This window comes from Solea solea, chromosome 9 (assembly GCF_958295425.1).
Source record: "Solea solea chromosome 9, fSolSol10.1, whole genome shotgun sequence".
NCBI lineage: Eukaryota > Metazoa > Chordata > Actinopteri > Pleuronectiformes > Soleidae > Solea > Solea solea.
In genome coordinates, this window is record NC_081142.1 from 24,290,340 (window position 1) to 24,313,897 (window position 23,558).

The 23,558-nt window shown below is 39.1% G+C and overlaps 1 protein-coding gene across 1 annotated transcript; it reads left to right on the forward strand.

The window, feature by feature from the left end:
* The first annotated feature begins 2,077 nt into the window (after positions 1-2,077).
* Positions 2,078-22,769, forward strand: LOC131465479 (gamma-aminobutyric acid receptor subunit gamma-3). The gene is made up of 8 exons (XM_058638191.1): positions 2,078-2,441; positions 5,517-5,584; positions 11,102-11,322; positions 12,526-12,608; positions 14,082-14,219; positions 14,551-14,703; positions 16,338-16,537; positions 17,307-22,769. Exons 1-8 carry the CDS (start codon positions 2,165-2,167, stop codon positions 17,583-17,585), a joined length of 1,419 nt encoding a protein of 472 aa, XP_058494174.1. The 5' UTR covers positions 2,078-2,164; the 3' UTR covers positions 17,586-22,769.
* Positions 22,770-23,558: the final 789 nt, after the last annotated feature.

Here is a 23,558-nt window from a genome sequence, read left to right on the forward strand (position 1 = left end):
AAAAACAAAGAAATCATTCAAACTCAATCATTTTGTGTTTGTAGACAAAAACAAGACATTTGAGAACATCATCATTTCCACGTTTGACAAACACTGATCACTATTTTTACACATTTTCTGACCGTTTATGGATCAAATGTAAATAAAATAAATGAGAAAATAATAAACAGATTATTATATAAAATAACCAATAAAAACGACAAAAGAAAATGTATTAATATAAAATATAAGAACCAGTTTTAGAGTGTAACTGTGTTTCTCTCTGTGACCACCAGAGGGCGACAACAGGCAGTGAGTGTAACAGCACAGACCAGATCAACATGAAAAACAACAGAATAAGAAGATGATGTAGATTATGTTGATTATGTAGATGATGTAGATGATGTTGATGATGTAGATTATGATGTTGATGATGTAGATGCTATAGATGATGTAAATGATGTAGATGATGTTGATGATGTAGATTATGATGTTGACGATGTAGATTATGATGTTGATGATGTAGATTATGTAGATGATGTAGATGATGTTGATGATATTGATGATGTTGATGATGTTGATGATGTAGATTATGATGTTGATGATGTATATGATGTAGATTATGTAGATGATGTTGATGATATTAATGATGTAGATTATGATATAGATGATGTAGATTATGTAGATGAGGCTGATGATGATGATGTAGATTATGTAGATGATGATGATGTAGATTATGATGTTGATGATGTAGATTATGTAGATGATGTAGATTATGTTGATGATGTAGATTATGATGTTGATGATTTAGGTTAAGTAGATGATGTAGATAATGTTGATGATGTAGATGATGTTAATGATGTAGATTTAGATGATGTAGATGATGATGTAGATGATGTAGATTATGTAGATGATGCTGATGATGTAGATGATGTTGATGATGTAGATGATGTTGAGGATGTAGATTATGATGTTGATAATGTATATGATGTAGATGATGTTGATGATGTAGATTATGTAGATGATGTTGATGATATTAATGATGTAGATGATGTTGATGATGTAGATGATGTAGATTATGAGGTAGATGATGTAGATTAGCTCCTCATGACCTAAAATCACTGATATTCCTCTGATATTCCACTGATATGTGTGTCAAGCTGTTTGTCAGCAGGGGGCGCTCACAGCACAGTCAACTCTGACTATGAACATATACAACAAAAAGTGAACCAATGATTTAACACCATGTCACTATTATCACAACAATAGTCTTCCATTTACTTTCTTTCTTTGCTGTAATTTTCATATATTTGATCCTTAATTTTTTTCTGTACAAAGATGAACAGACGACAGAGGAGAAACATTCACTCATTCACTCTCAAGTCAGTGTGTGTGTGTGTTCAGAGTGTGAACACCTGAACACACACACAGTAGACAAACCGCTGCTCTCTCGCTCTCTCTCTCTCTCTCTGTCTCTCTGATTCTCTCTCTCTCAGTTGTGTGGATTATCAGTAGCAGCAGTAGTACATTTCTAGTCTGCCTGTGAGACAGTGCGTGTGACAGAGTGAGACAGTGAGTGTGACAGGGTGAGTCAAACATGTCAGTGAGCATGTGCTGCTGGTATTGTAATGTGATTTACATCTGCCTGATGTCACTGATGTTGCTGCTGCACACATGGTGAGTACACACACACACACACACACACACACACACTCTGTCTGTGTTTTTTTGTATACCTTAAGTTATATTTAAGTAATATTTCTGTACCTTAATATTTTGTAACTTAAATAGTTTGTGTACCTTAAGTAATATTTTTGTAACTTAAGTAATATTTGTGTACCTTAAGTAATATTTCTGTTAAAATTAGTGACACTTGTGTTGCAGCAGCATTACAACTTAGTGAGTGTGTTTTGTTGTATTTTTGTCATGTCTTGTCGTGTTTTTTGTCGTGTCTTGTTTTGTTGTGTTTTGTCATGTTTTGTTGTGTTTTGTCATGTTTTGTTGTGTTTTGATGTGTCTTGTGTTTTGTTGTGTTTTGATGTGTCTTGTTGTGTTTTGTCGTGTCCTGTTTTGTCGTGTTTTGTCATGTTGTGTCCTGTCTTGTCATGTCTTGTCGTGTTGTGTCCTGTTTTGTTGTGTTTTGTCATGTTGTGTCCTGTTTTGTCATGTCTTGTTGTGTTTTGTCATGTTTTGTTGTGTTGTGTTGGGCTTTGTTTTGTTGTGTTGTGTTTTGTTGTGTCCTGTTTTGTCGTGTATTGTTGCGTTATGTTGTGTCATGTCTTGTGTTTTGTTTTGTTTTGTTTTGTTGTGCTGCAGTTGTGCGACTCTGGAGTACGATGGAGAATACGAGGACGTCATCGTGAACCAGATGTTAGGGCCTAAATCACAGGAAAGTGACGCCACAGAGATTCTTAACAGTCTGCTGAGAGAGTACGATAAAAAACTGAGACCTGACATCGGAGGTAAAAACTAAACGAACACGAACACACACACACTTCTAAACTGTCACTCAGTGTCTGTGTCGTGTATGTGTGTGTTAAAGATCGTCATCATCTTCTTCATATGATACATTTTCTGCTCCTGTAAATAAGTGTGGAAGGCTTTTATTTTGAAGGGGATGTGGAAAAGTCCAGTGTGACCTGTGGGGACATCTGTGTTCTCACACACAGCAGCGTCTTCCCTCTGGACACTTTCAGGAAAATATCTGGACAGTTCAGACTATTGTGACGTAAAGTTTGTTTTTTTACACGTGTCACATGACACAGAAAAACAACAACACGCTGTATCACAGGAAGTCAAAAGAATTCACAAAATTCACAGAGTTATATGTGAAAATATTTACAGGATATTGAGTGAAAAACATGCAAGTGGGAGGGGTCAGAGGCGTGGCCAGTATCGGGCGTCTGGCTTCTGAATTGTGAACATGTGGTTTAAAGGGAACTGCAGCTATGAATATTAAAACAAAGGCTGAGGAAGGATTAATGTGAGTGATGATGTCAGCATGAGGGCGGAGCCTTTGGCCCAGTGTCAGCAGTGATTGGCTCGTGTTGTCTCTGATAACACAGGGACAGACGATCGGCCGCGTTCCATTTAGCCAGAGGCGAGTGATCTGTTCTGTTGTTTAAATATTGAGACGAGACGATGTTTCCTCAGTTTGAGACAAAAACACCAAAATCATTTCATAAAATACGTCAGAGTTAAAGTACGTAAAATTAAATTCTCATATGTTAATAAGACACTGATACAAAGGTATTTAATTTTGATTAGTTTAAAACTAACTTATTAGATGTTTGACCTTTCATTTTGAAATGTTATCATCAGAATCTCGAATTTTGATGGAAAAACATCATTAATATTGTACTGTGTTTATATTTTCTTCTGTTCTATTAAACTTATGTAATAATATATGTAATAATAATAATAAATGATATTCTTTTAGAACCAGGCATCTCAGCTCTGTTTAAACTCCTCCCACTCACTGTTTTTCATGATCAATCGTGGGAAATGATTGAAAATCAAAGGTGGATAATGGTCTGGATGGAGGAGGCGGAGCTTAGGAGAGGAGTAGGAGGAAGTGGGAGGATGAAAAACACATGATTGATCACTTTGAAGACAAAGACAACATTAATGTTTATACATAAACAAAAACAAAACTAGAAGACAAACCATTTTAACTCACGGTTGTGATGGTTTTACATCAGTTAACTCACTAACTCACTGTTGTGATGGTTTTACAACAGTTAACTCACTAACTCACTGTTGTGATGGTTTTACAACAGTTAACTCACTAACTCACTGTTGTGATGGTTTTACATCAGTTAACTCACGGTTGTGATGGTTTTACAACAGTTAACTCACTAACTCACTGTTGCGATGGTTTTACATCAGTTAACTCACTAACTCACTGTTGTGATGGTTTTACAACAGTTAACTCACTAACTCACTGTTGTGATGGTTTTACATCAGTTAACTCACTGTTGTGATGGTTTTACAACAGTTAACTCACGGTTGTGATGGTTTTACATCGGTTAACTCACTAACTCACTGTTGTGATGGTTTTACATCAGTTAACTCACTAACTCACTGTTGTGATGGTTTTACATCGGTTAACTCACGGTTGTGATGGTTTTACATCGGTTAACTCACTAACTCACTGTTGTGATGGTTTTACATCAGTTAACTCACGGTTGTGATGGTTTTACATCAGTTAACTCACTAACTCACTGTTGTGATGGTTTTACAACAGTTAACTCACTAACTCACGGTTGTGAGGGTTTTACATCAGTTAACTCACTGTTGTGATGGTTTTACATCAGTTAGCTCATTGTTGTGATGGTTTTACATCAGTTAACTCACTGTTGTGATGGTTTTGCATCAGTTAACTCACGGTTGTGATGGTTTTACGTCAGTTAACTCACTAACTCACTGTTGTGATGGTTTTACAACAGTTAACTCACTAACTCACGGTTGTGAGGGTTTTACAACAGTTAACTCACTAACTCACTGTTGTGATGGTTTTACAACAGTTAACTCACTAACTCACTGTTGTGATGGTTTTACAACAGTTAACTCACTAACTCACGGTTGTGAGGGTTTTACATCAGTTAACTCACTGTTGTGATGGTTTTACATCAGTTAGCTCATTGTTGTGATGGTTTTGCATCAGTTAACTCACGGTTGTGATGGTTTTACGTCAGTTAACTCACTAACTTACTGTTGTGATGGTTTTACATCAGTTAACTCACTGACGGTTGTGATGGTTTTACATCAGTTAACTCACTAACTCACTGTTGTGATGGTTTTACATCAGTTAACTCACTGACGGTTGTGATGGTTTTACATCAGTTAACTCACTAACTCACTGTTGTGATGGTTTTACATCAGTTAATGACAGTAAAAAGCCACTAATGAAGACAAATGAATTTTCCTAAAAAGTTTCTAGAAGGTGTGTGAAGTTGTTTTGTGTCTTGGTTTGATTTCCTGCAGCTGATTCAGGTCTTTCAGCAGGTGTGTGCTGGTTCTTTGAACACAGTGCTGTCTCAGCTGCTCGTGTTCCCTCGTGTATCTTCTGTTAGCGCTTGAATCTAACGCTGAAATCAAGACTGGCAGGTGGAAAAATTCTAGCTGCAGATTGAATTGGCTGAGACAGAAAGAATTCAAAGACAGGTAATGTGAGTGTGACATCTGTCACTACACTGTTATAAAAGCTCCAGCACTAAGTGACACTGTTATCGCTGAGCATGAAATCCTTCATAGCAGCGCAGCTGCTGAAAGCCAGTGGGCTCCACCACCAGAACACAACTGTAATCTGTCTTTAAACCAGAATTCTGATGGCAGGGAGTACAAATCTACAACAGTACAACAATAAAGTTCTTTTAATGAAAATGGTTGAGTTTGAATGATTTCTTTGTTTGGAGCAAAGAAACCAGAAAATATTCATATTTAAGAAAGAGATGAATCATTCAGTCGTCTTAATTCACACAAGGACCTGATCACATGACCACACTAAAGTCTTATCTGTGCTCTTTTCTCCACAGTGAAACCAACTGTCATTGATGTGGACATATTTGTGAACAGCATTGGACCAGTGTCATCCATTAATATGGTGAGTCTGTTTGTCCTATTATTGTATATATTGTGTATATATGTCAAACCACTGTGCTGCTTTTTGTGCCTGAACTTGACTTTTAACAAGATCAACCATCATCCTCATCTTCTCCTCATAGATGTGTCTGTGAACGTGGAAGTCATTCAGTCATTCAGTCATTCAGTCTTTATCTTATGAAAATCAGAGAACTTGATTTAATTATTTTTTTTAAATAACTCAAACTTGACATGAACTGAATGTCTGATGGACTCGATGATGTCTGATGTGATGAGAGTTGAAATATGAAACATGTCTAGGGAGGGACATTTCGAGCAAAAATGATATTCAGATATTCAGTAACTGATTGACTTTTTTTTACAATCAAGTGAATAAATGAATACTCATGTGTATCCCTAAATAATATGTGGATGTTATATCTCAGGCATTAGAAGTCACTGCCACCGTGTTTTACCACCTAATCAGATCAAATCTAATCTTTTACTTTGAAGGTTAAATATTGGCTCAAATCAAATCAGAGCTGAACTCATTTTATCTAATCGTATTTGTTATAATGGTTGTACTGTGTATGTGTGTGTGTGTACATCAACGGTGATGTATATTATTGTGTTACACGGTCAGGAATTTGCAGCTTTTTATAAAGTATTTTACACACAAAAGCTGTAAATAATCATGTGCTATAAACTCTTCATGTTCTGTCCTGGAACTGTGTTAAACTGCTTTTAGATATTAAGTTATATGGTGAAAAGTGCCATATTCATTCATCACAGATACATACCATAATATCACAGCGTCTGTATCTTTATTTCATGTGAACGAGTAAAGTCTGGTTCTTTATGATGGTGTTTGTGAAATATTCATGTGAACATAAGAGCTTGTTTTTTTGTTTTCACTTTTCCCTGCATATTCACTGTGTGTGTGTGTGTGTGTGTGTGTGTCTCATTTTAAGCTCCATTGTCAGAAGAACTCATATCCAGTGGTATCAGTTGTCACACTTGTATTGTTTCTAATTACAGTGCAGTGCGTAATTCAGGGTGTCACGACTTCTCGTGCAGAACAGACGGTGATTAATTTCCTTCTCCGCAGAAGAAATTAGGCTCATTTTCCCATCACACAAGTACAATCAAAGAGAAAAAAAGGGAAGGAATGAACTTATTCCTTTGCATGAGCTTGCTGAGCTTTGTTCTCCTGACACACAGGTGGCGCTGAATGAAACGCTGACATTTGCTGCCCTGAAACAAAAGCTACCATCACATTAAAAGTACTAGAAGTAATGAGACTATCGCTGAAGATGATAGATATGAGTTTTCATTTAATGAAACATGACTCATGGTTTCTCCGTGCGTGTGCATGGGTCTCCTCCGGGTTCTCCAGTTTCCTCCCACAGTCCAAAAACATGCAGAGGTGAATTGTTGACTCTGAACTGACCTTAGGTGTGAATGTGAGAGTGAATGGTTGTTTAGAATAGAATAGAATAGAATAGAATATACTTTATTAATCCCTTGCGGGAAATTCTTTCGTCACAGCGCTCCAGTGTACAAAGGTAACGAATGTTATAGCAGAAACAAATCTTATAGCAGCAATTTTTTTGAAAATTACAAAGTTAAAAACTATAAGAATAAGTAAGAATAAAACTAAGAATAAAATTAAAAAGTTACAAGAATACGAATAAAATAAGAATACATTTACACAGTTAAAAATTTCCAGAATATACCTTTAAAACTTGTACCTCCCCCTCCCCCCATATTAACAATATATACAGAGGAAATACAAGCCTATATATCAAACAGAAGAGCTGTCTCTGTGTGTTTGACCTGTGACCTGTCCAGACTGTGACCCTCATGTGGAGGGTAAATCAGTAGACGATAAATGAATGAATGACTCATCGTGTTGTGTTTTTGTCGAAAGGCGCGTGTGTGTTTCACGCTCCACACAGAGACAATGACTCGGTGCAAATTAATAAAATCTCCGTCAGTTTAAGTTGAGTGAGTGGTTTACAAACTTCAGTTTCCTGTTGGAAAAGTCTGTCTGACAGTGAGATAAAGATGTGATCATGTGACGTAGATATCCGAGACAAACTGTTGTAGATTTTATGACCTGATTCTTTGGTTTTTCAGCCATGTTTTCACAGAGTGTAGCTTCTGTGTCCCTACATGGACTCATATTTGGTTGCCAAACTCTAAATTAACATCACCCGGTTGTTATTGTTGCTGTTTAGTAGCCAACAGCGTAACAGCATGTTTCATGTCACCTCTTCTTCTATTTCCTCTTCATTGGACACAGTAATGATGAGCCACCAGTGCCTCATTCAGAAGAAACAATAAGCAATAAACAATATGTTAAGATGGAGGAGGGAGGGTCTTTGTAATTATAAAGAAGCTATTTTTATGCTTGTGGGTCATGTAGTGTCCAAGGCAACCACATGAAACCCAAAAATCCTGGTCCTGGGGGCTGATACACACAGATATTCACCACTTCATCTCCCTCTGTTTACATGAGCTGCTGCCAGAGCTAATGCTACATCCATACACCTCCATCTGCTGTGTTCCTACAGTGCTTGACTCATTTCATGAAACAGACATGATCGTCTCTGTGTTACTGCCTCAGGTCAGCTCATCCTTAAAGGAGCAGTTCACCAAGTCGTCTTTCAGTGTCAGACACTGTTAGAGCTGACTGTGCTCAGACTACGCTCAGTGACAACATGGCTGCCAGTGGAGACACAAGTTGTTCACGTCTTTATTTCACTGTTAGACAGGCTTTTCCAACAGGAAACTGAAGTGTTGTTCTCCAGTGTTTGTTTGTCCTCTAGTGACTGTCCTCCAGTCTTTGTTCTCCAAGCGACTGTTCTCCAGTGACTGTCCTCCAGTCTTTGTTCTCCAAGCGACTGTTCTCCAGTGACTGTCCTCCAGTCTTTGTTCTCTAAGCGACTGTCCTTCAGTCTTTGTTCTCTAAGCGACTGTCCTCCAGTGACTGTTCTCCAGTCTTTGTTCTCTAAGCGACTGTTCTCCAGTGTTTGTCCTCTAGTGACTGTCCTCCAGTCTTTGTTCTCCAAGCGACTGTTCTCCGGTGTTTGTCCTCCAGTGACTGTTCTCCAGTGTTTGTTCTCCAGTGACTGTTCTCCAGTGTTTGTTCTCCAGTGTTTGTCCTCCAGTCTTTGTTCTCTAAGCGACTGTCCTCCAGTCTTTGTCCTCCAGTCTTTGTTCTCGACTGGACTGTGTAAAAGGTCACATGTGTTTCCGGCAGAAACAGTAGAGAATTATTCATTTCATTATACTCTTGTATAATGTATTGTTGCTTGACCGCTGCTGCTGTTACTGCTGCTGCTGTTACTGCTGCTTCTGTTGCCGCTATGTCCTTTAATTCTTCTTAAGAAAAGTGAATGATACTAGGTTCAAAATCATATTTAAAAATCACACACATTTTCTTCTTCTTTAGTGTGTTGGTGGATATGTAGAATAGGTCATTATTTGGCAGTCAGTCTGTTGCTGGATGTATAGAACAGCTCATTATTTGGCAGTCAGTCTGTTGCTGGATGTATAGAACAGCTCACTACACGGCAGTCAGTCTGTTGCTGTATGTATAGAACAGCTCACTACATGGCAGTCAGTCTGTTGGTGGATATGTAGAATAGGTCATTATTTGGCAGTCAGTCTGTTGGTGGATATGGAGAATAGATCATTATTTGGCAGTCGGTCTGATGGTGGATATAAAGAACTGCTTTCTTTATGGTAGTCAGTCTGTTGGTGGATATGGAGAATAGATCATTAGTCCAGGTCCATACATATTTTACTATACCTATGTTGTTTTTATTATTTTTATTTTTTTAGGAATACCAGATCGACATTATCTTTGCGCAGACGTGGACCGACAGCCACCTCAGATACAACAGCACCATGAAGACACCATGACTCTGAACAGCAACATGGTCGGACTTATCTGTCCGACCATGCGACTGTCCTCCAGTCTTTGTCCTCCAGTGACTGTCCTCCAGTCTTAGTTCTCTAAGACAGTGGTTCCCAACCTTTTTTCCCCCTTACTTGTGTCCAGGACAAACCAGGCCTGACCAGAACACACACCCAAATAAAAACACAGTTTTTATTTGGGTGATACTGACTTCTAATTATCCAGTAGAGTGTCTGATTGGGATGCACACATATTATTATATTAACCTCACAAACTCAGAGCAGTCAAAAATCTGCGCCCCCCCATGTGATCTCTGGTGCCCCCTAAGGGGGGCTTCGACCCCAGGTTGGGTACCACTGCTCCAAGCGACTGTTCTCCAGTGTCTGTTCTCCAATGACTGTCCTCCAGTGACTGTTTTCCAGTGTTTGTTCTCCAGTGATTGGTCTCCAGCGATGTTCTCCAGCATTTGTTCTTCAGTGACTGTTCTCCAGCATTTGTTCTTCTCCAGTGTTTGTTTTTTGTTCTCCAGCAATTGTTCTCCAGTGTTTGCTCTCCAATGACTGTTGTCCAGTGACTGTTATCCAATGATTTTTCTCCAGTGTTTGCTCTCCAATGACTGTTCTCCAGCGATTGTTTGACTGTGATAAAGAACAGCAGCTGTATTATGACCACAGCTCTGTGCTTTGAGGTTTTCCAGGTGAAAGAGTGATTTTCTCATGTGGAGCCTCAGAGCAGAGTCAGATCTCAGATCGATACTCCCTCAGCATCGTGACCTTCTAACGAGATGTTTTATGAGAGAAGATGATGAAGACAGAACTGTAGGTGTTTTTTGGGGGATTTCCACTGATACATATTCTTTTGAATTGGCAGCACTTTCACTCTACTGCTCATTAAGTCTAGTATATTGCAAGTTTTTTTTTTTTTTTTAAATCTGCAGAGTCTCAGACAATTAAAGGTCACAAGCACCCAGTGCTTCTGTTGATTACAGACTTCATTCTAATTGGTGAGATACTGAAAGTGGGGCAGAGATTGTGTAAAAGGTCACATGTGTTTCCGGCAGAAACAGTAGAGAATTATTCATTTCATTATACTCTTGTATAATGTATTGTTGCTTGACCGCTGCTGCTGCTGTTACTGCTGCTTCTGTTGCCGCTATGTCCTTTAATTCTTCTTAAGAAAAGTGAATGATACTAGGTTCAAAATCATATTTAAAAATCACACACATTTTCTTCTTCTTTAGTGTGTTGGTGGATATGTAGAATAGCTCATTATTTGGCAGTCAGTCTGTTGCTGGATGTATAGAACAGCTCATTATTTGGCAGTCAGTCTGTTGCTGGATGTATAGAACAGCTCATTATTTGGCAGTCAGTCTGTTGCTGGATGTATAGAACAGCTCACTACATGGCAGTCAGTCTGTTGGTGGATATGTAGAATAGGTCATTATTTGGCAGTCAGTCTGTTGGTGGATATGGAGAATAGATCATTATTTGGCAGTCGGTCTGATGGTGGATATAAAGAACAGCTTTCTATATGGTAGTCAGTTTTTTGGTGGATATGGAGAATAGATCATTAGTCCAGGTCCATACATATTTTACTATACCATATATTTTTTAGGAATACCAGATCGACATTATCTTTGCGCAGACGTGGACCGACAGCCGCCTCAGATACAACAGCACCATGAAGATACTGACTCTGAACAGCAACATGGTCGGACTTATCTGGCTTCCAGACACCATCTTCAGAAACTCCAAGAACGCAGACTCACACTGGATCACAGTTCCGAACCAGCTGCTCCGAATATGGAATGACGGGAAAATACTTTACACCTTAAGGTAAAACACTGATTTACAGTTTTACAATAAAAATGTTCTGTTGCAGTCAATGTGCTGTTGTAAATAGAAACACTGGCTCAATCATAGGAAACAATCATATAAGTTTCCAATTATCACATATTTTTACTCATTATGATAAGATTAGGTTACGTTGACTGACGTGACCAACCCAACAATCATTCCTGGATTTTTGTCCTTACTTATCCCTGCTCCAGTGTTGCGTCAGGTCTATCACACACGCTACTGGATATTTTTGGGGCAAATTGGATCTTTGGCATCTGTTGCTGAAGTGATATGATTCCTAGAAAATCACATATTTCCACTGGGACGTTGGTAAAATCGCAGCGCTTACCATGTGTCAATCACATTGTGTCCATCGTGCAACAGACAAAGTGACGCGTCTGTGTAAAGTCATTTATCAACTATCAAAGAGTTGACAATTCATTTACTAATCCATTCATAACTGAGTAATCACTGTAGCACTAGGTGTGGTTTTTTTTTTGTTTTTGTTTTTTTTAATAATTCATACCAGTTTGTGATTTTTCAGTTTCGTAAATGTGAATATTTTCTGGTTTCTTTAAAACCATAAAACAAAGAAATCATTCATTTTGGTTTGTGGACAAAAACAAAACATTTAAGGGTTTGGGCGTGCGAGGGTAGCTCAGTGGTAGAGTGAGTCGTCTTTCAACTCGTAGGTTGTGGGTTTGCTAGTCTACATGCCGACGTGTCCATGAGTAAGACACTTAACCCCACGTTGCTCCTGACGACTGTGCCGGCAGCGTGTGAGTGGATATGAAATATGAGTGATAGAAAATGCACTGTATGTAAGTGTGAGTGAATGGGTGTGAATGGGTGAATGGCAAAACACCCATTCACAATGGTACAGCAGCTTTGAGTGGTCATCAAGACTAGGAAAAGCGCTATATAAATACAAACCAAACCATTTATGAACATCAGAATTTCCAGCTTTGACAAACACTGATCAATATTTTTACACATTTTATGAACCAAATTCATCTAGAAAATATTCAACAGATTGAAAATGTAGTAATCGAATCGTTGCTGCTGCCCGGAACAATTCTCACAACTTTACCATTTGAACGTCACGTTCAAAACTTCCCATGTCATAGTTACAAATGTACAATTTATAAGAAATATAACTACAGAGGAAAAACTGTAAAAGAGTCGCCATTTTCTTCACAGACTGACGATAAACGCAGAATGCCAGCTGCAGCTGCACAACTTTCCGATGGACGAGCACTCGTGTCCGCTAGTCTTCTCCAGCTGTGAGTAAAGCCTCATTTAAATGTGTCAGTTCATGAGTTATGACTGTCTGTGTTTCCTGTCAGTGATGACAGATACTGGACTCACTGCGACAAACGTCCATGTTTTGGAGTGTATTTGTCTTCAATCCACTCGTCTCATCATGAATGATAAATCAAAAACAAAGATGTTTTTACACAATCAGACCTTTTCATTTCCAGGTTTTTACTGTGATAATCTTTTACTGCGAGTCTCTGAAAACAAACACGTCGATCACACAGTGATACGTCACTGATGTTACAAAAACACGTAACATGTCACTAACGTCACAAAAACATGTAACACGTCACTAACGTCACAAAAACATGTAACACGTCACTAACGTCACAAAAACATGTAACATGTCACTAACGTTACAAAAACACGTAACATGTCACTAACATTACAAAAACATGTAACACGTCACTAACGTTACAAAAACATGTAACACGTCACTAACGTTACAAAACACGTAACATGTCACTAACATTACAAAACACGTAACATGTCACTAACGTTACAAAAACATGTAACACATTATGTTACAAAAACATGTAACACGTCACTAATGTTACAAAAACATGTAACACGTCACTAACGTTACAAAAACACGTAACACGTCACTAACGTTACAAAAACACGTAACACGTCACTAACGTTACAAAAACATGTAACATGTCACTAACGTTACAAAAACACGTAACATGTCACTAACGTTACACAGCGCGTCACTAATGTTAAAAAAACACGTAACACGTCACTTAAGTTACAAAAATACTCTCAAAATTACAAAAAAGTTACTAGAGTTGGGATTGCGTCACACACAGGGGGCGGAGCTTGGGAGCCTGCTAATGTTAGCTTTTCCACACTTCCTGAGCGGAGTTTTAAAGCTGTAAACTGTTTACACTGTTACTGTTTTTAAACCAGATCTTCTCTCAACAATAAAGCGTTATTTTCTTTAATGACATCATTAATATCAAATGTTAATGAATTCATTCCTCAGTCCGCTTTGAAAACAATCAGTAATTTAGGAAACATCTCCACACGCTGTTAATGTTTGCCCTAATTGAAGGCCTATTACATCAAAGTGTGATCAGGCAACACGATAATCCACTTGATGAGGTGTGTGTTTAAAGCAGGACAGATTCAGGCCGGTGCCACACTAAAGCACAAAGACAATCATTAAGCCGTCATTAAGCTCACATGATGGATGGTGGAGGCAGCGTGAGGCCTGCTGCTCATTCTGTGAAGGTCAGGACTAACATCAGCTTTATTGAACCAAAGTCTTCATTTAAACTGTTTTTCTTCGACTGGCGCTCTTTTCATTAAGCAGCAGCCTCCAGCACCACACTAATGTAACTTTGAGAGGCCTCAGGTTTGTCTGTTTACCAGCCTCTCCATCACCACGTGGAGCCACCGGTCTAACACACACACACACACGCTGTGTGTCATTGCAGATGGATACCCACGAGATGAGATGATTTACAAGTGGAGGAAGAACTCTGTGGAGGCGGCCGACCAAAAGTCGTGGCGTCTCTACCAGTTTGATTTTATGGGTCTGAGAAACACGACGGACATAATCAAGACGACGTCAGGTGACAAACATTTACTATCATTACTGTTTCACTTCACAGACAACACACAACGCTTCAATAACAGTCGCGAACAATGTCACTCTACGAGACAGCTTTTTAAAAAGGGATAGTTCAGGTTTTCTGAAGTGTGTGGTTGTATGAGAGCTGAGAGTGAGATAAAGACGTGAACATGTGACATACTGTAGGTACGTAGATTAAACAAATAATCTAAGTCTTTTGATCAGTCTTTCAGAGCTATCCCTTTAACTCAGGTGTAATGTCATTCCCTGTTCCAAAGTAACTAGAACACACTGTTAGTAAGACTGTGTGTGTGTTGTGGTCTTTGTCTCAGGAGACTACGTGGTGATGACAGTTTACTTTGACCTGAGCAGGAGAATGGGTTACTTCACCATCCAGACTTATATCCCCTGCATCCTCACCGTCGTCCTCTCATGGGTTTCCTTCTGGATCAAAAAAGACGCCACACCTGCCAGAACTGCTTTAGGTACCGTGGACCTTCCACACCAGGACAAAGTCCAACTTTTGACATTTACATTTGAATCATGTTTTTCTTTTAATGTGTTTGTGCTCTCTTATCTATACAGCGTGGATATTTGTTTGATCGTAAAATGTGTCACACTCCATCTGCTTCTTCCTGTGTGTTTGATGTGCTTTTCCCTCCTTTGTTGTTGTGGTTGTCATCATTTTCGTTGTCGTCGTTGTTGTTGCAGTCCAGTGCATGGAACATTCTAGTGAAGGTAAAGGATTTTTTTTTTGTTGTTGTCTCTTTTCATCATTTCTAAACCCTTCAGTTGAAAAAATAGCTCACAGCAAAGACATGAGAAAAAACTGATTTTAGTTACAAAACAAAAGAATCACTGATTTTTCTCTATAGACTTTGCAACTAAAATCTGTTTTCCTCATGTTGCCACTGGCAGCAATGTTTTCACCTGTTTTATTCTACTTCTCAGCAGTAGGGGGAGCTCACAAACACTCTTGTGACTGAATTTTGTCAGGTTGCTTGCAATATTTTGTGTTCCGTCTTGTGTCTTTCTAACCACTGCAGCAAACCAAAGTTCCCCCTTGGTGGAAAATAAAGGTCTGAACTTAACTCAACAGTCAGTCCCTCAATCACTCAGACACTTAAAAAACCTGAACTACCTCGTAATTGACCTCTTCTGTAGCTCTACAACAGACACAGAACAGATCCCTCTTTGTTCAACTCAAGACTTTTCTTTGATAAAAAGTGCTGATGCTCTTCCTTTGATCGGACAGCAAGCAGTAACAGCAGCAGCAGTAACAGCAGCAGCAGTAACAGCAGCAGTAACAGTAGCAGTAACAGCAGCAGCAGTAACAGCAGCAGTAGCAGCAGCTGCAGCAGCAGTAACAGCAGCAGTAACAGTAACAGCAGCAGCAGTAACAGTCACAGCAGCAGTAACAGCAGTAACAGTAGCAGTAACAGCAGCAATAACAGTAACAGCAGCTGCAGCAGCAGCAGTAACAGTAACAGCAGCAGTAACAGCAGTAGCAGCAGCAGCAGTAACAGTAACAGCAGCATTAACAGCAGCAGCAGTAACAGTAACAGCAGCAGTAACAGTAACAATAGTAACAGCAGCAGTAACAGCAGCAGCAGCAGTAAATAGATGGAGCCCAGCTTGCTTGTTACCATGGTAACCTCAGAAAAACAGTTGCAGATGTTTTGTTTTTGGTTTTTTTCCTATGGAAGATGGAGAGAGAAATACAAATGGAATCATGTAGGAAAGGAAAGGAAAGACCTGTATTATACAACTGAAACTGAGGGCTAATATACAGTCTAAACTCAGGTTGATCTGAGTGACATCACAGCTGTCAAAATCAAAGTGTTAGCTACAGAATTAGCAGCTGATTTTCACCATTAAAGTAAAGATTTGACTGAATACGATAATAAATGAGTAGAAATACATCCACTGGAAGGCAGCAGAGAGCTGAGTTACAACCTCTTTGCTCCTCCCCTTGTGTCGTATTCATGTCAGAACGTGTATGAAACTATTTGTCAAAATGTCATGATCACAATGTCGTAAACAGAGTAACATGTGACACGTTTAATGTCACGATGGAGCTGAGGGTTTCGGACCGTTGACCTTTCCTGCTGACCTTCAGGTATCACCACAGTGTTGACAATGACGACCCTCAGCACAGTGGCCAGGACATCGTTACCCAGAGTCTCCTACATCACTGCCATGGACCTGTTTGTCACCGTCTGCTTCCTGTTTGTCTTTGCCGCTCTGATGGAGTACGCTACGTTAAATTACTACTCAAACAGCACCAAAAGACCTGGCTGCAGGAAACCCAGGAGACCAGTGAGTCTTTGTGTACCGATGTATTAAATGTTAAAGATGTCCTCAAGCAAACATCTGGACTTCAGAAAGTCTAACGGTGAATTTACACCAAATGTGAGGGGATTTTTTAACTTGTGTTACACACTGTGGCTGCCAGAGCTAATGCTAGAGCTAACAACCAACCAACAACTAAGGATTATAGTGAGCATCCAATTATTTGATTGATTATAAAAAGTCGATCAGTTACTGTGACTTTTTGTAATATAATAATAAAAAGATACAACTGTTTTATCAATGATTGCATTTATAAAAAAGTAATCTTTCGACTCCAATGACAACCTTATTTGTGGTACATCTATATTTACATCACCTCTTACCACAAGGTGGCAGCAGCTGCAGCAGGCATTTAGTCAGTGGATTCATGTGTGTTTGTAGAAGGGATGAAATTTACCAGGGTCTTTGAATGCATCTCATTAGCAGCTCCTGTTAGCTTAACTCGCTCTTATGCACTGGAGTTTAGAATATTTGATGAACAGAATGTGTGATAGAAACGCCCGTCACAGCGCCACCAACAGCTGGAATCAAGTGCCAAACACATATTTTCAGTAATTACTAAGTAGTCCAACATCCCCGCCCACTTTTTACCCCCCAATTATTTTCTCCATTAATGGCGTACTCGTTTGGTTCATACATTATCAGAAAATGATGAAAAATGTTCAAACCAGAAAATATTCACAGGAACAAAAAACCTGTTTGTCAGTGTTGACAATGACCTTGTGTCTCCTCTCAGAACTACTCCGTCCTGGACGCTCGACCTCCGCACACCGTCATCGCTCTGAACAACTCCATGTACTGGCAGGAGTTTGAAGACACGCGTGTGTGCGAGTGTCTGGACGGAAAGGACTGTCAGAGCTTCTTCTGCTGCTTCGAGGAGTGTAAAGACGGAGCGTGGAGAAAGGGACGCGTCCACATAGATCTACTGGAACTGGACACATACTCGCGGGTCTTTTTTCCTACGTCCTTCTTGCTCTTCAACGTGGTCTACTGGGTGGGTTATCTCTACCTTTAGCACCCGTGTGGTTCTGGTTCCAAAGGCAGAACAGCACAATCTTTCAGGAGAACTTAACGTCGAACAACGAAGGTAACACCAAACAAACTCTGGATCAGTTACCTGGAGACAAACACACCTGTGCCATGATGAACACAAACTTCTCAGACAGGAAACTTAACAACACAGATTCAATTTTTCTTGCAGATTATTTGTGCAACAGGAAAACGTTTTTTCTTGCACAAATAATCAGCATTCTGCATAATGAACAGGGTTTTTCTCCCAGATTACATTTGCAGGGCTCACACATTTTGAAGTCAGTTTAGAGTGAGATTTCGTGGGGAAAGGCAGGGGTAGGTGAGGGGCTATGATTGTGTTGTAGGCGTTGGTGGCAGATTTTCAGGCCTTCAGGTCAGGGGTGGCTGACATCTTTGAAACAATGTAACGATTAATGTATGCATGGCCAGAATATAAAATCTTAAAAATGTAATATTACAACTAAAAGTAGCCTCCTGACTAAAATGGACTATGCAACGATGAAACTGTATTTACTGCAAACTGTTATTTCAAAAAGAAAAGAAACAAAAACAGATGATGTGTAGGGTTAAGAAATGATAACAGAATAAGCCACACCCCCGTCCTATATATTTTTCAAGTTATTTCATTTCAAATGTTAGGAGGTTATAATGTCCATTTTTTTATGTATTGTATATGCATTGTGTGTAGCAGTGTACATACATACATACTCATAAAATAGTATCTGTACTCCAGTTTCTGTGATGACGAGTAGCACATACCAGGAGGTGTGCTTTCTTCTTTTGGCCACAAGGTGGAGTATCCGCTAAAGTGAGCAATGCTCAGGAATAAACAAGGCAAACGTGTATGAGAGCAGTTTCCTCCCAGTTCCATAGCGATAGCAGCGTGCCAGAGAAATTTATAATATCATTTTTTTTCAGCCAGGGAAATACAATGTGTGACGAGAGTGCGTGACATGTGACTGTGCGAGACTTGAGAGCCCTGCATTTGTTTTACCAATAGTGACGACATTCACAAGTATCTGAAGAGAAGTTCTTAACTGGAGTAGTGGAGGAGGAGGAGCTAGTGCATGTGTAAGAACGTGAGAAGCCTTGTTTATAAGGATGTTGACACTCCACGATCTTTCCGTTGTCGTAACCAGATGCTCTTTGTGCCTCAAACCTAACCACAGGTCTCTCACTGTGCCTCAACCTAAACTAGACATGTTCAGATACCCGTGTCAGAAATGTCTCCCATGTTCCCGGAAATTCCAGATTCGTAAGTCTGCAACTCTATGCACTGATCTGATACCATGTCTCTGTAGTGCTTACATTTTGTCTTTAGGGCATTTAAGAACTGATTTAGCTAACATGCTAACCCATTCATCGCTAACCGCTTATCCGAGCCCAAGACTTCCCTGTCCCTGGCCACATTGTCCAACTCTGAACGCTGACTGTAATCCCCAGGCTCTCCCAGGCCAGCGAGGCGATATTATCTCTCCACCCAGTCCTTGGTCTCCCAAAACCACTTCAACTGGCTCCTTTCCACACAAGGAGCAGCAGCTCCACTCTGAGTTCCTTCCAGATAACTGAGCTTCTGGGGTCTCCCTTAGAGGAAGGGTCATTCTCTAAAGACCCTTAGAGGAAGGGTCTTTCTCTAAAGGAGAAAGAAAACCCAGTTTGGCCGCTTGTACCCGCGATCTTGTTCTTCCGGTTGGTCCGGTTCATGACCATAGGTGAGGTCGTTCCTACCCATTCTGACCCTTTTTGTCACAGCAGTGCAGCAGAGCTCAATACTACTCCCACTGCTATGATTCTCTGGCCAATCTCATGCTCCAGGATACTTAAGCTTGGAGTAAAGACTCATTCCCACCCGGAGCGATCCATGGTAAAACTGCCTCATGTCCCATACACAAGCCTTCAGTTTTTAGTTTGATAACAACTATTCTTTTTCATTTTTTTTTATCTGTGGCTGAACTTTGAACCGTTTGTTATTTATTCACACTTTACTAAAATTGACGACGTTTTAAAGTTGTTGTTTCTTGTAGACAGTTCTGTTTAAAACTGTCATTTTTATCAACTGTGTTTGTGCTTTAATGGCTATTTAAAGGAAAGTGATTATAGTTTATGACGTCAAACTTGATTATAACAAACCTTTTTATTCTTATTATTTTTATTTTAAATGAGACCAATCATCTCTTCAGACGAGGCAAGGTTAGCATCACACACAGATGTTAGAATATGTCATTAAATGCACTGGTATCAGTTCAGTACATGATGATATTGACGATACGTGACGTTCTGATATCAGAATGAGGAAAAACATTTCAAACGTAAACTTCCTCGCACAATAATTCCAGCCCTGGTTTCTACGATAGTCTCTGAAACTTGTTTGCATGCTACAGCTAACTTTCATCATGAAAAAGTATAGTTTTAAAATGTACCAATGTACCACGAATCATCATTTCCCAGAGTTTAGCCTTTAGCTTTAGCAGCCGTTGAACTGCCTTAGTGTAGCCCGTCCAAAGTTAAGCTGTTGTTGTACATATTTACCTCCAATAATGATAATAATAATAACAATAAAAATTACAATAACCTCAGCCCGGTGATGACCTCGCTACAATGAAGACTACGTCGTAGTTTTATATAATTATGTTTTGCTGAAATGAACTTAAAGCTGGGGTAGGCTACATACAGTATATTTGTGGATATTGATCAATAATTCCATAATAATAATAATTCATAATTTATATATAGTGATCTGAGAGACAACTAGACTTTGATTATGATTTTATCAAACACAAAATCCCAAGATTTCTATCATTGGGATAATAGTGAATAGTAATTGTTAATATTTCACAAGTGAGACCATCACACAGCCCTAGTGATTTATTTTACAGTGCCTCTCCAATCATTATCATTGATGACCCTACTGTAAGATAAAGTGATTTCAGTGTGTTTTACAGACATTGAAAGGGTTTAAAACATAATTATTGCAATAAAATCATAAATCACAATTTGTAGTTCAATTGTGACATGACATGTTCATCATATCTTCTCATCTATTAGCAAGAGCAGCTGCTTGTAGAGTCCAGATGTTGTGACACGATGCAATAATATGTCCTGAGTGGTGCTACACGTCATTAATGCAGTCACTATCCACGAGACACGTTGGGATGATTCATTTATAACTTCCTGCTTTTGGGCCGTGACTGTTACGACCACTGTTCATATCTCAGTATCATCAGGCAATAGTGCTGAAAACAATACACAACGTTATTTTTAACTCAGTAACATCAAGAAGTCAAAGGTCAAGAGTCGTTGCGATCATGGTGTGAAAATAAAATATAAAAGTTTTTTTTTATTGCAATTGGAACAGCAGCTACTTCCTTGTTCTATTGTTTGAGTGGCGGATGGAGCCAAGTGCTTAAGCCTCATTACCACCACCTACAGAGTTGATAAATGAACATATAAAATACTTTTAATAAATGCATATATAGTTATTATTTTCACATTTTAAATGTGCACTTACTTTACTTTATTAATTTATTTTTAATAAAACATACAGTTCCAAGTGGAAAATCGATATATTACAGCAGCGTAGAGTAGTGTATATATATATATACACACACACAATGTAACAACAGAGCAACTTCAATATAAATCTAAAATTCAAAGTTAAAATAAATTAAACATTAATATTGTACAAACTTTCAAACTGTCAGGTCAAAACATTTACATTCAAAACAAAATAACGTGTCAACAACAAATCTATGGATCACACCAAACATCTAATGTGTCGCTGCCAAACTATAAATATATAATACTTTCCGAGACAAGTATGGATATTGAGAAATGGCCGTCTGTATGACGTGTGGTTGTATGAGCTACTGACGCATTTTCAGCTCACTACAAGCTGCTCACTCTCCCACACCAAAGTCCATAGAGAAAATCAGTGATTTTAGCTCACGGGGACACAGGAGCTGATGGTCCTCTGCTGCCTCGTGTGGTCACTTTGTGTCACTGAGGTCAATCTGAACAGAGGATTTTAAACCCCAAATTTACAAAATAAGACATTTGAACTGTGATGAGTGACGGAGGCAGCAGTGGATCAACAACTCCTGAGGTTCTCTATGGACTTTGGTGTGGGAGAGTGAGTGGTTTACAAACTTCATTTTCCACAAGGAAAAGTCTGTCTAACAGTGAGATAAAGACGTGAACATGTGACTTTTATTAGCTGTTAAGTGGCTGAACGTGTGTTTGTGTGACGGCCATGTTTTTCACTCAGAGTGAGTCTCTGTGTCTCACAGTGGAGTCGGTGACTCGTACAAAATCCACTTTTCAAATGAATTTGTGTATATTTTGGTAAAAAAGTGATTCTGAGCCACATTCATTAACGATCGTTGTCATGAAAAAGCCAAAGATTCTCTGAAAGTTATATCGTGTATATAAAGTTTCACAGCAGAGTTACAGGAATAATAAATGTACCAGTTGTTGAAGAAATTGTTTTATGATGTTAGAAACAGATCAGGATGTGGTGGTGAATGATTCTGAAGCTACAAAAGCTGTTTTCCCTCAGTGTCCCTTCTGGGCTTCCGTACTCCTGGTTTCTGACTGTGGTGTTCCCACCGAGAGGAACAGTTCGGTACGGTACGTGTATAATTTTGTGTTTCCATTAGGAATATTAACAAAAAGTATCTGGACCCTTCCCTTTTAGTAATGGTACGGTCCGGTACAGGTGGAGATAGACCCACAACAGTCAGCTGATTGGGCGACAGAAAAGCGTCACTCCTTTGCGACTGATGTTTCTTTAACGTATCTCGCAGCCATTGGGCACCGCCCACACCCCTCCCACCAAGTACAGGTACCATTCTCAGTTAAAAAATGATCCGGACCCAGAACTTTACCAAACTGTACTGAGCTGTACCATGATGGAAACACGGCGCTGGGACTGCAGCTCCAGTTTAGCTGAACTTTGATGTTGTTTGATGATCATGTTTTCTTACGTCGAGTTTCAGTGTGACCAACATTACAAACATATATCATGACTCGGTGGTTCAGTCACGTGCAGGTGTTGAGTTTGTTGTGTTCTATAAGTGCAGTTATTTTGATAAAGTTGCTCCAGTATCAACAGTTAAGGTGTTTGTTTTTGTATCTGAAATGTCTAAAGACCAGAAAATATGAAATAAAGTGTTTTTCATAAATGTACGTTAATGCTACGAAGTTTGTCTAAAAATTCTGATTTTCATTTTTTTTTATCTCAGCAAAGACCATCTACAAAAATATTCATTACCGATTACTCATGTATTTTATTTCTTATTAAAAATGTACTTATTCACTTCACATTGTGAGTTGGTACAGTCCAGCAGGATTGGCTCTCAGACAGGCTCCACCCCCATCGCAATATGATTACATTTGTTTTCACAGCACATGATAAAATACTAAACAATTGGCATATAAATAGGAATCAAATCTTCACATATCCTTTCAAATTTAGAAACCTGTTTAAGTTCAAGGAGAACATCAGCACATGGACCAGCAGAGGTCACATCGAGAAGTCACAGCTCAACTTAGTTATTTTAACTTATTTAGTTTTTGGAAAAAACAAAAGGCAAAAAATATCACTCAATGTTTCACACGTCCAAGCAAAAGACGCTAAATGTCTGAAGCAGCGCTGAACAATTCATCCAAATCTAGTGTCAAATGACCATTTATGATGAAATGTGTTTCTCTGCTCAGATATCACACAGTAATCATTTTAAATATGTTATTCAAATGAAAATGAGAACAATTATCTAAAACGTACCATTCCCTCGAATCACATCACAATCCGTCGACAACCAGAGAAGACAGTGTCCTCCAAGTCTGTCTACCTCATCATTTAAACACAACCTGCAGGAAACAGCTCGACTCAAACCCGATTACAACCTGGAAGAGATAAATAAAATCACCTCCACTCTCTGCAGCTGCAGGTCATTCC

What these genes read in the sequence shown, in the direction of transcription:
- LOC131465479 (XM_058638191.1), top strand. Translation starts at nt 2,165, where the DNA reads ATGTTTTGTTGTGTTGTGTTGGGCTTTGTTTTGTTGTGTTGTGTTTTG. An exon ending in AAAATACTTTACACCTTAAG is followed by an intron (nt 11,323 to 12,525) that starts GTAAAACACTGA and finishes TTTTCTTCACAG; the next exon opens with ACTGACGATAAACGCAGAAT. An exon ending in CATAATCAAGACGACGTCAG is followed by an intron (nt 14,220 to 14,550) that starts GTGACAAACATT and finishes TCTTTGTCTCAG; the next exon opens with GAGACTACGTGGTGATGACA.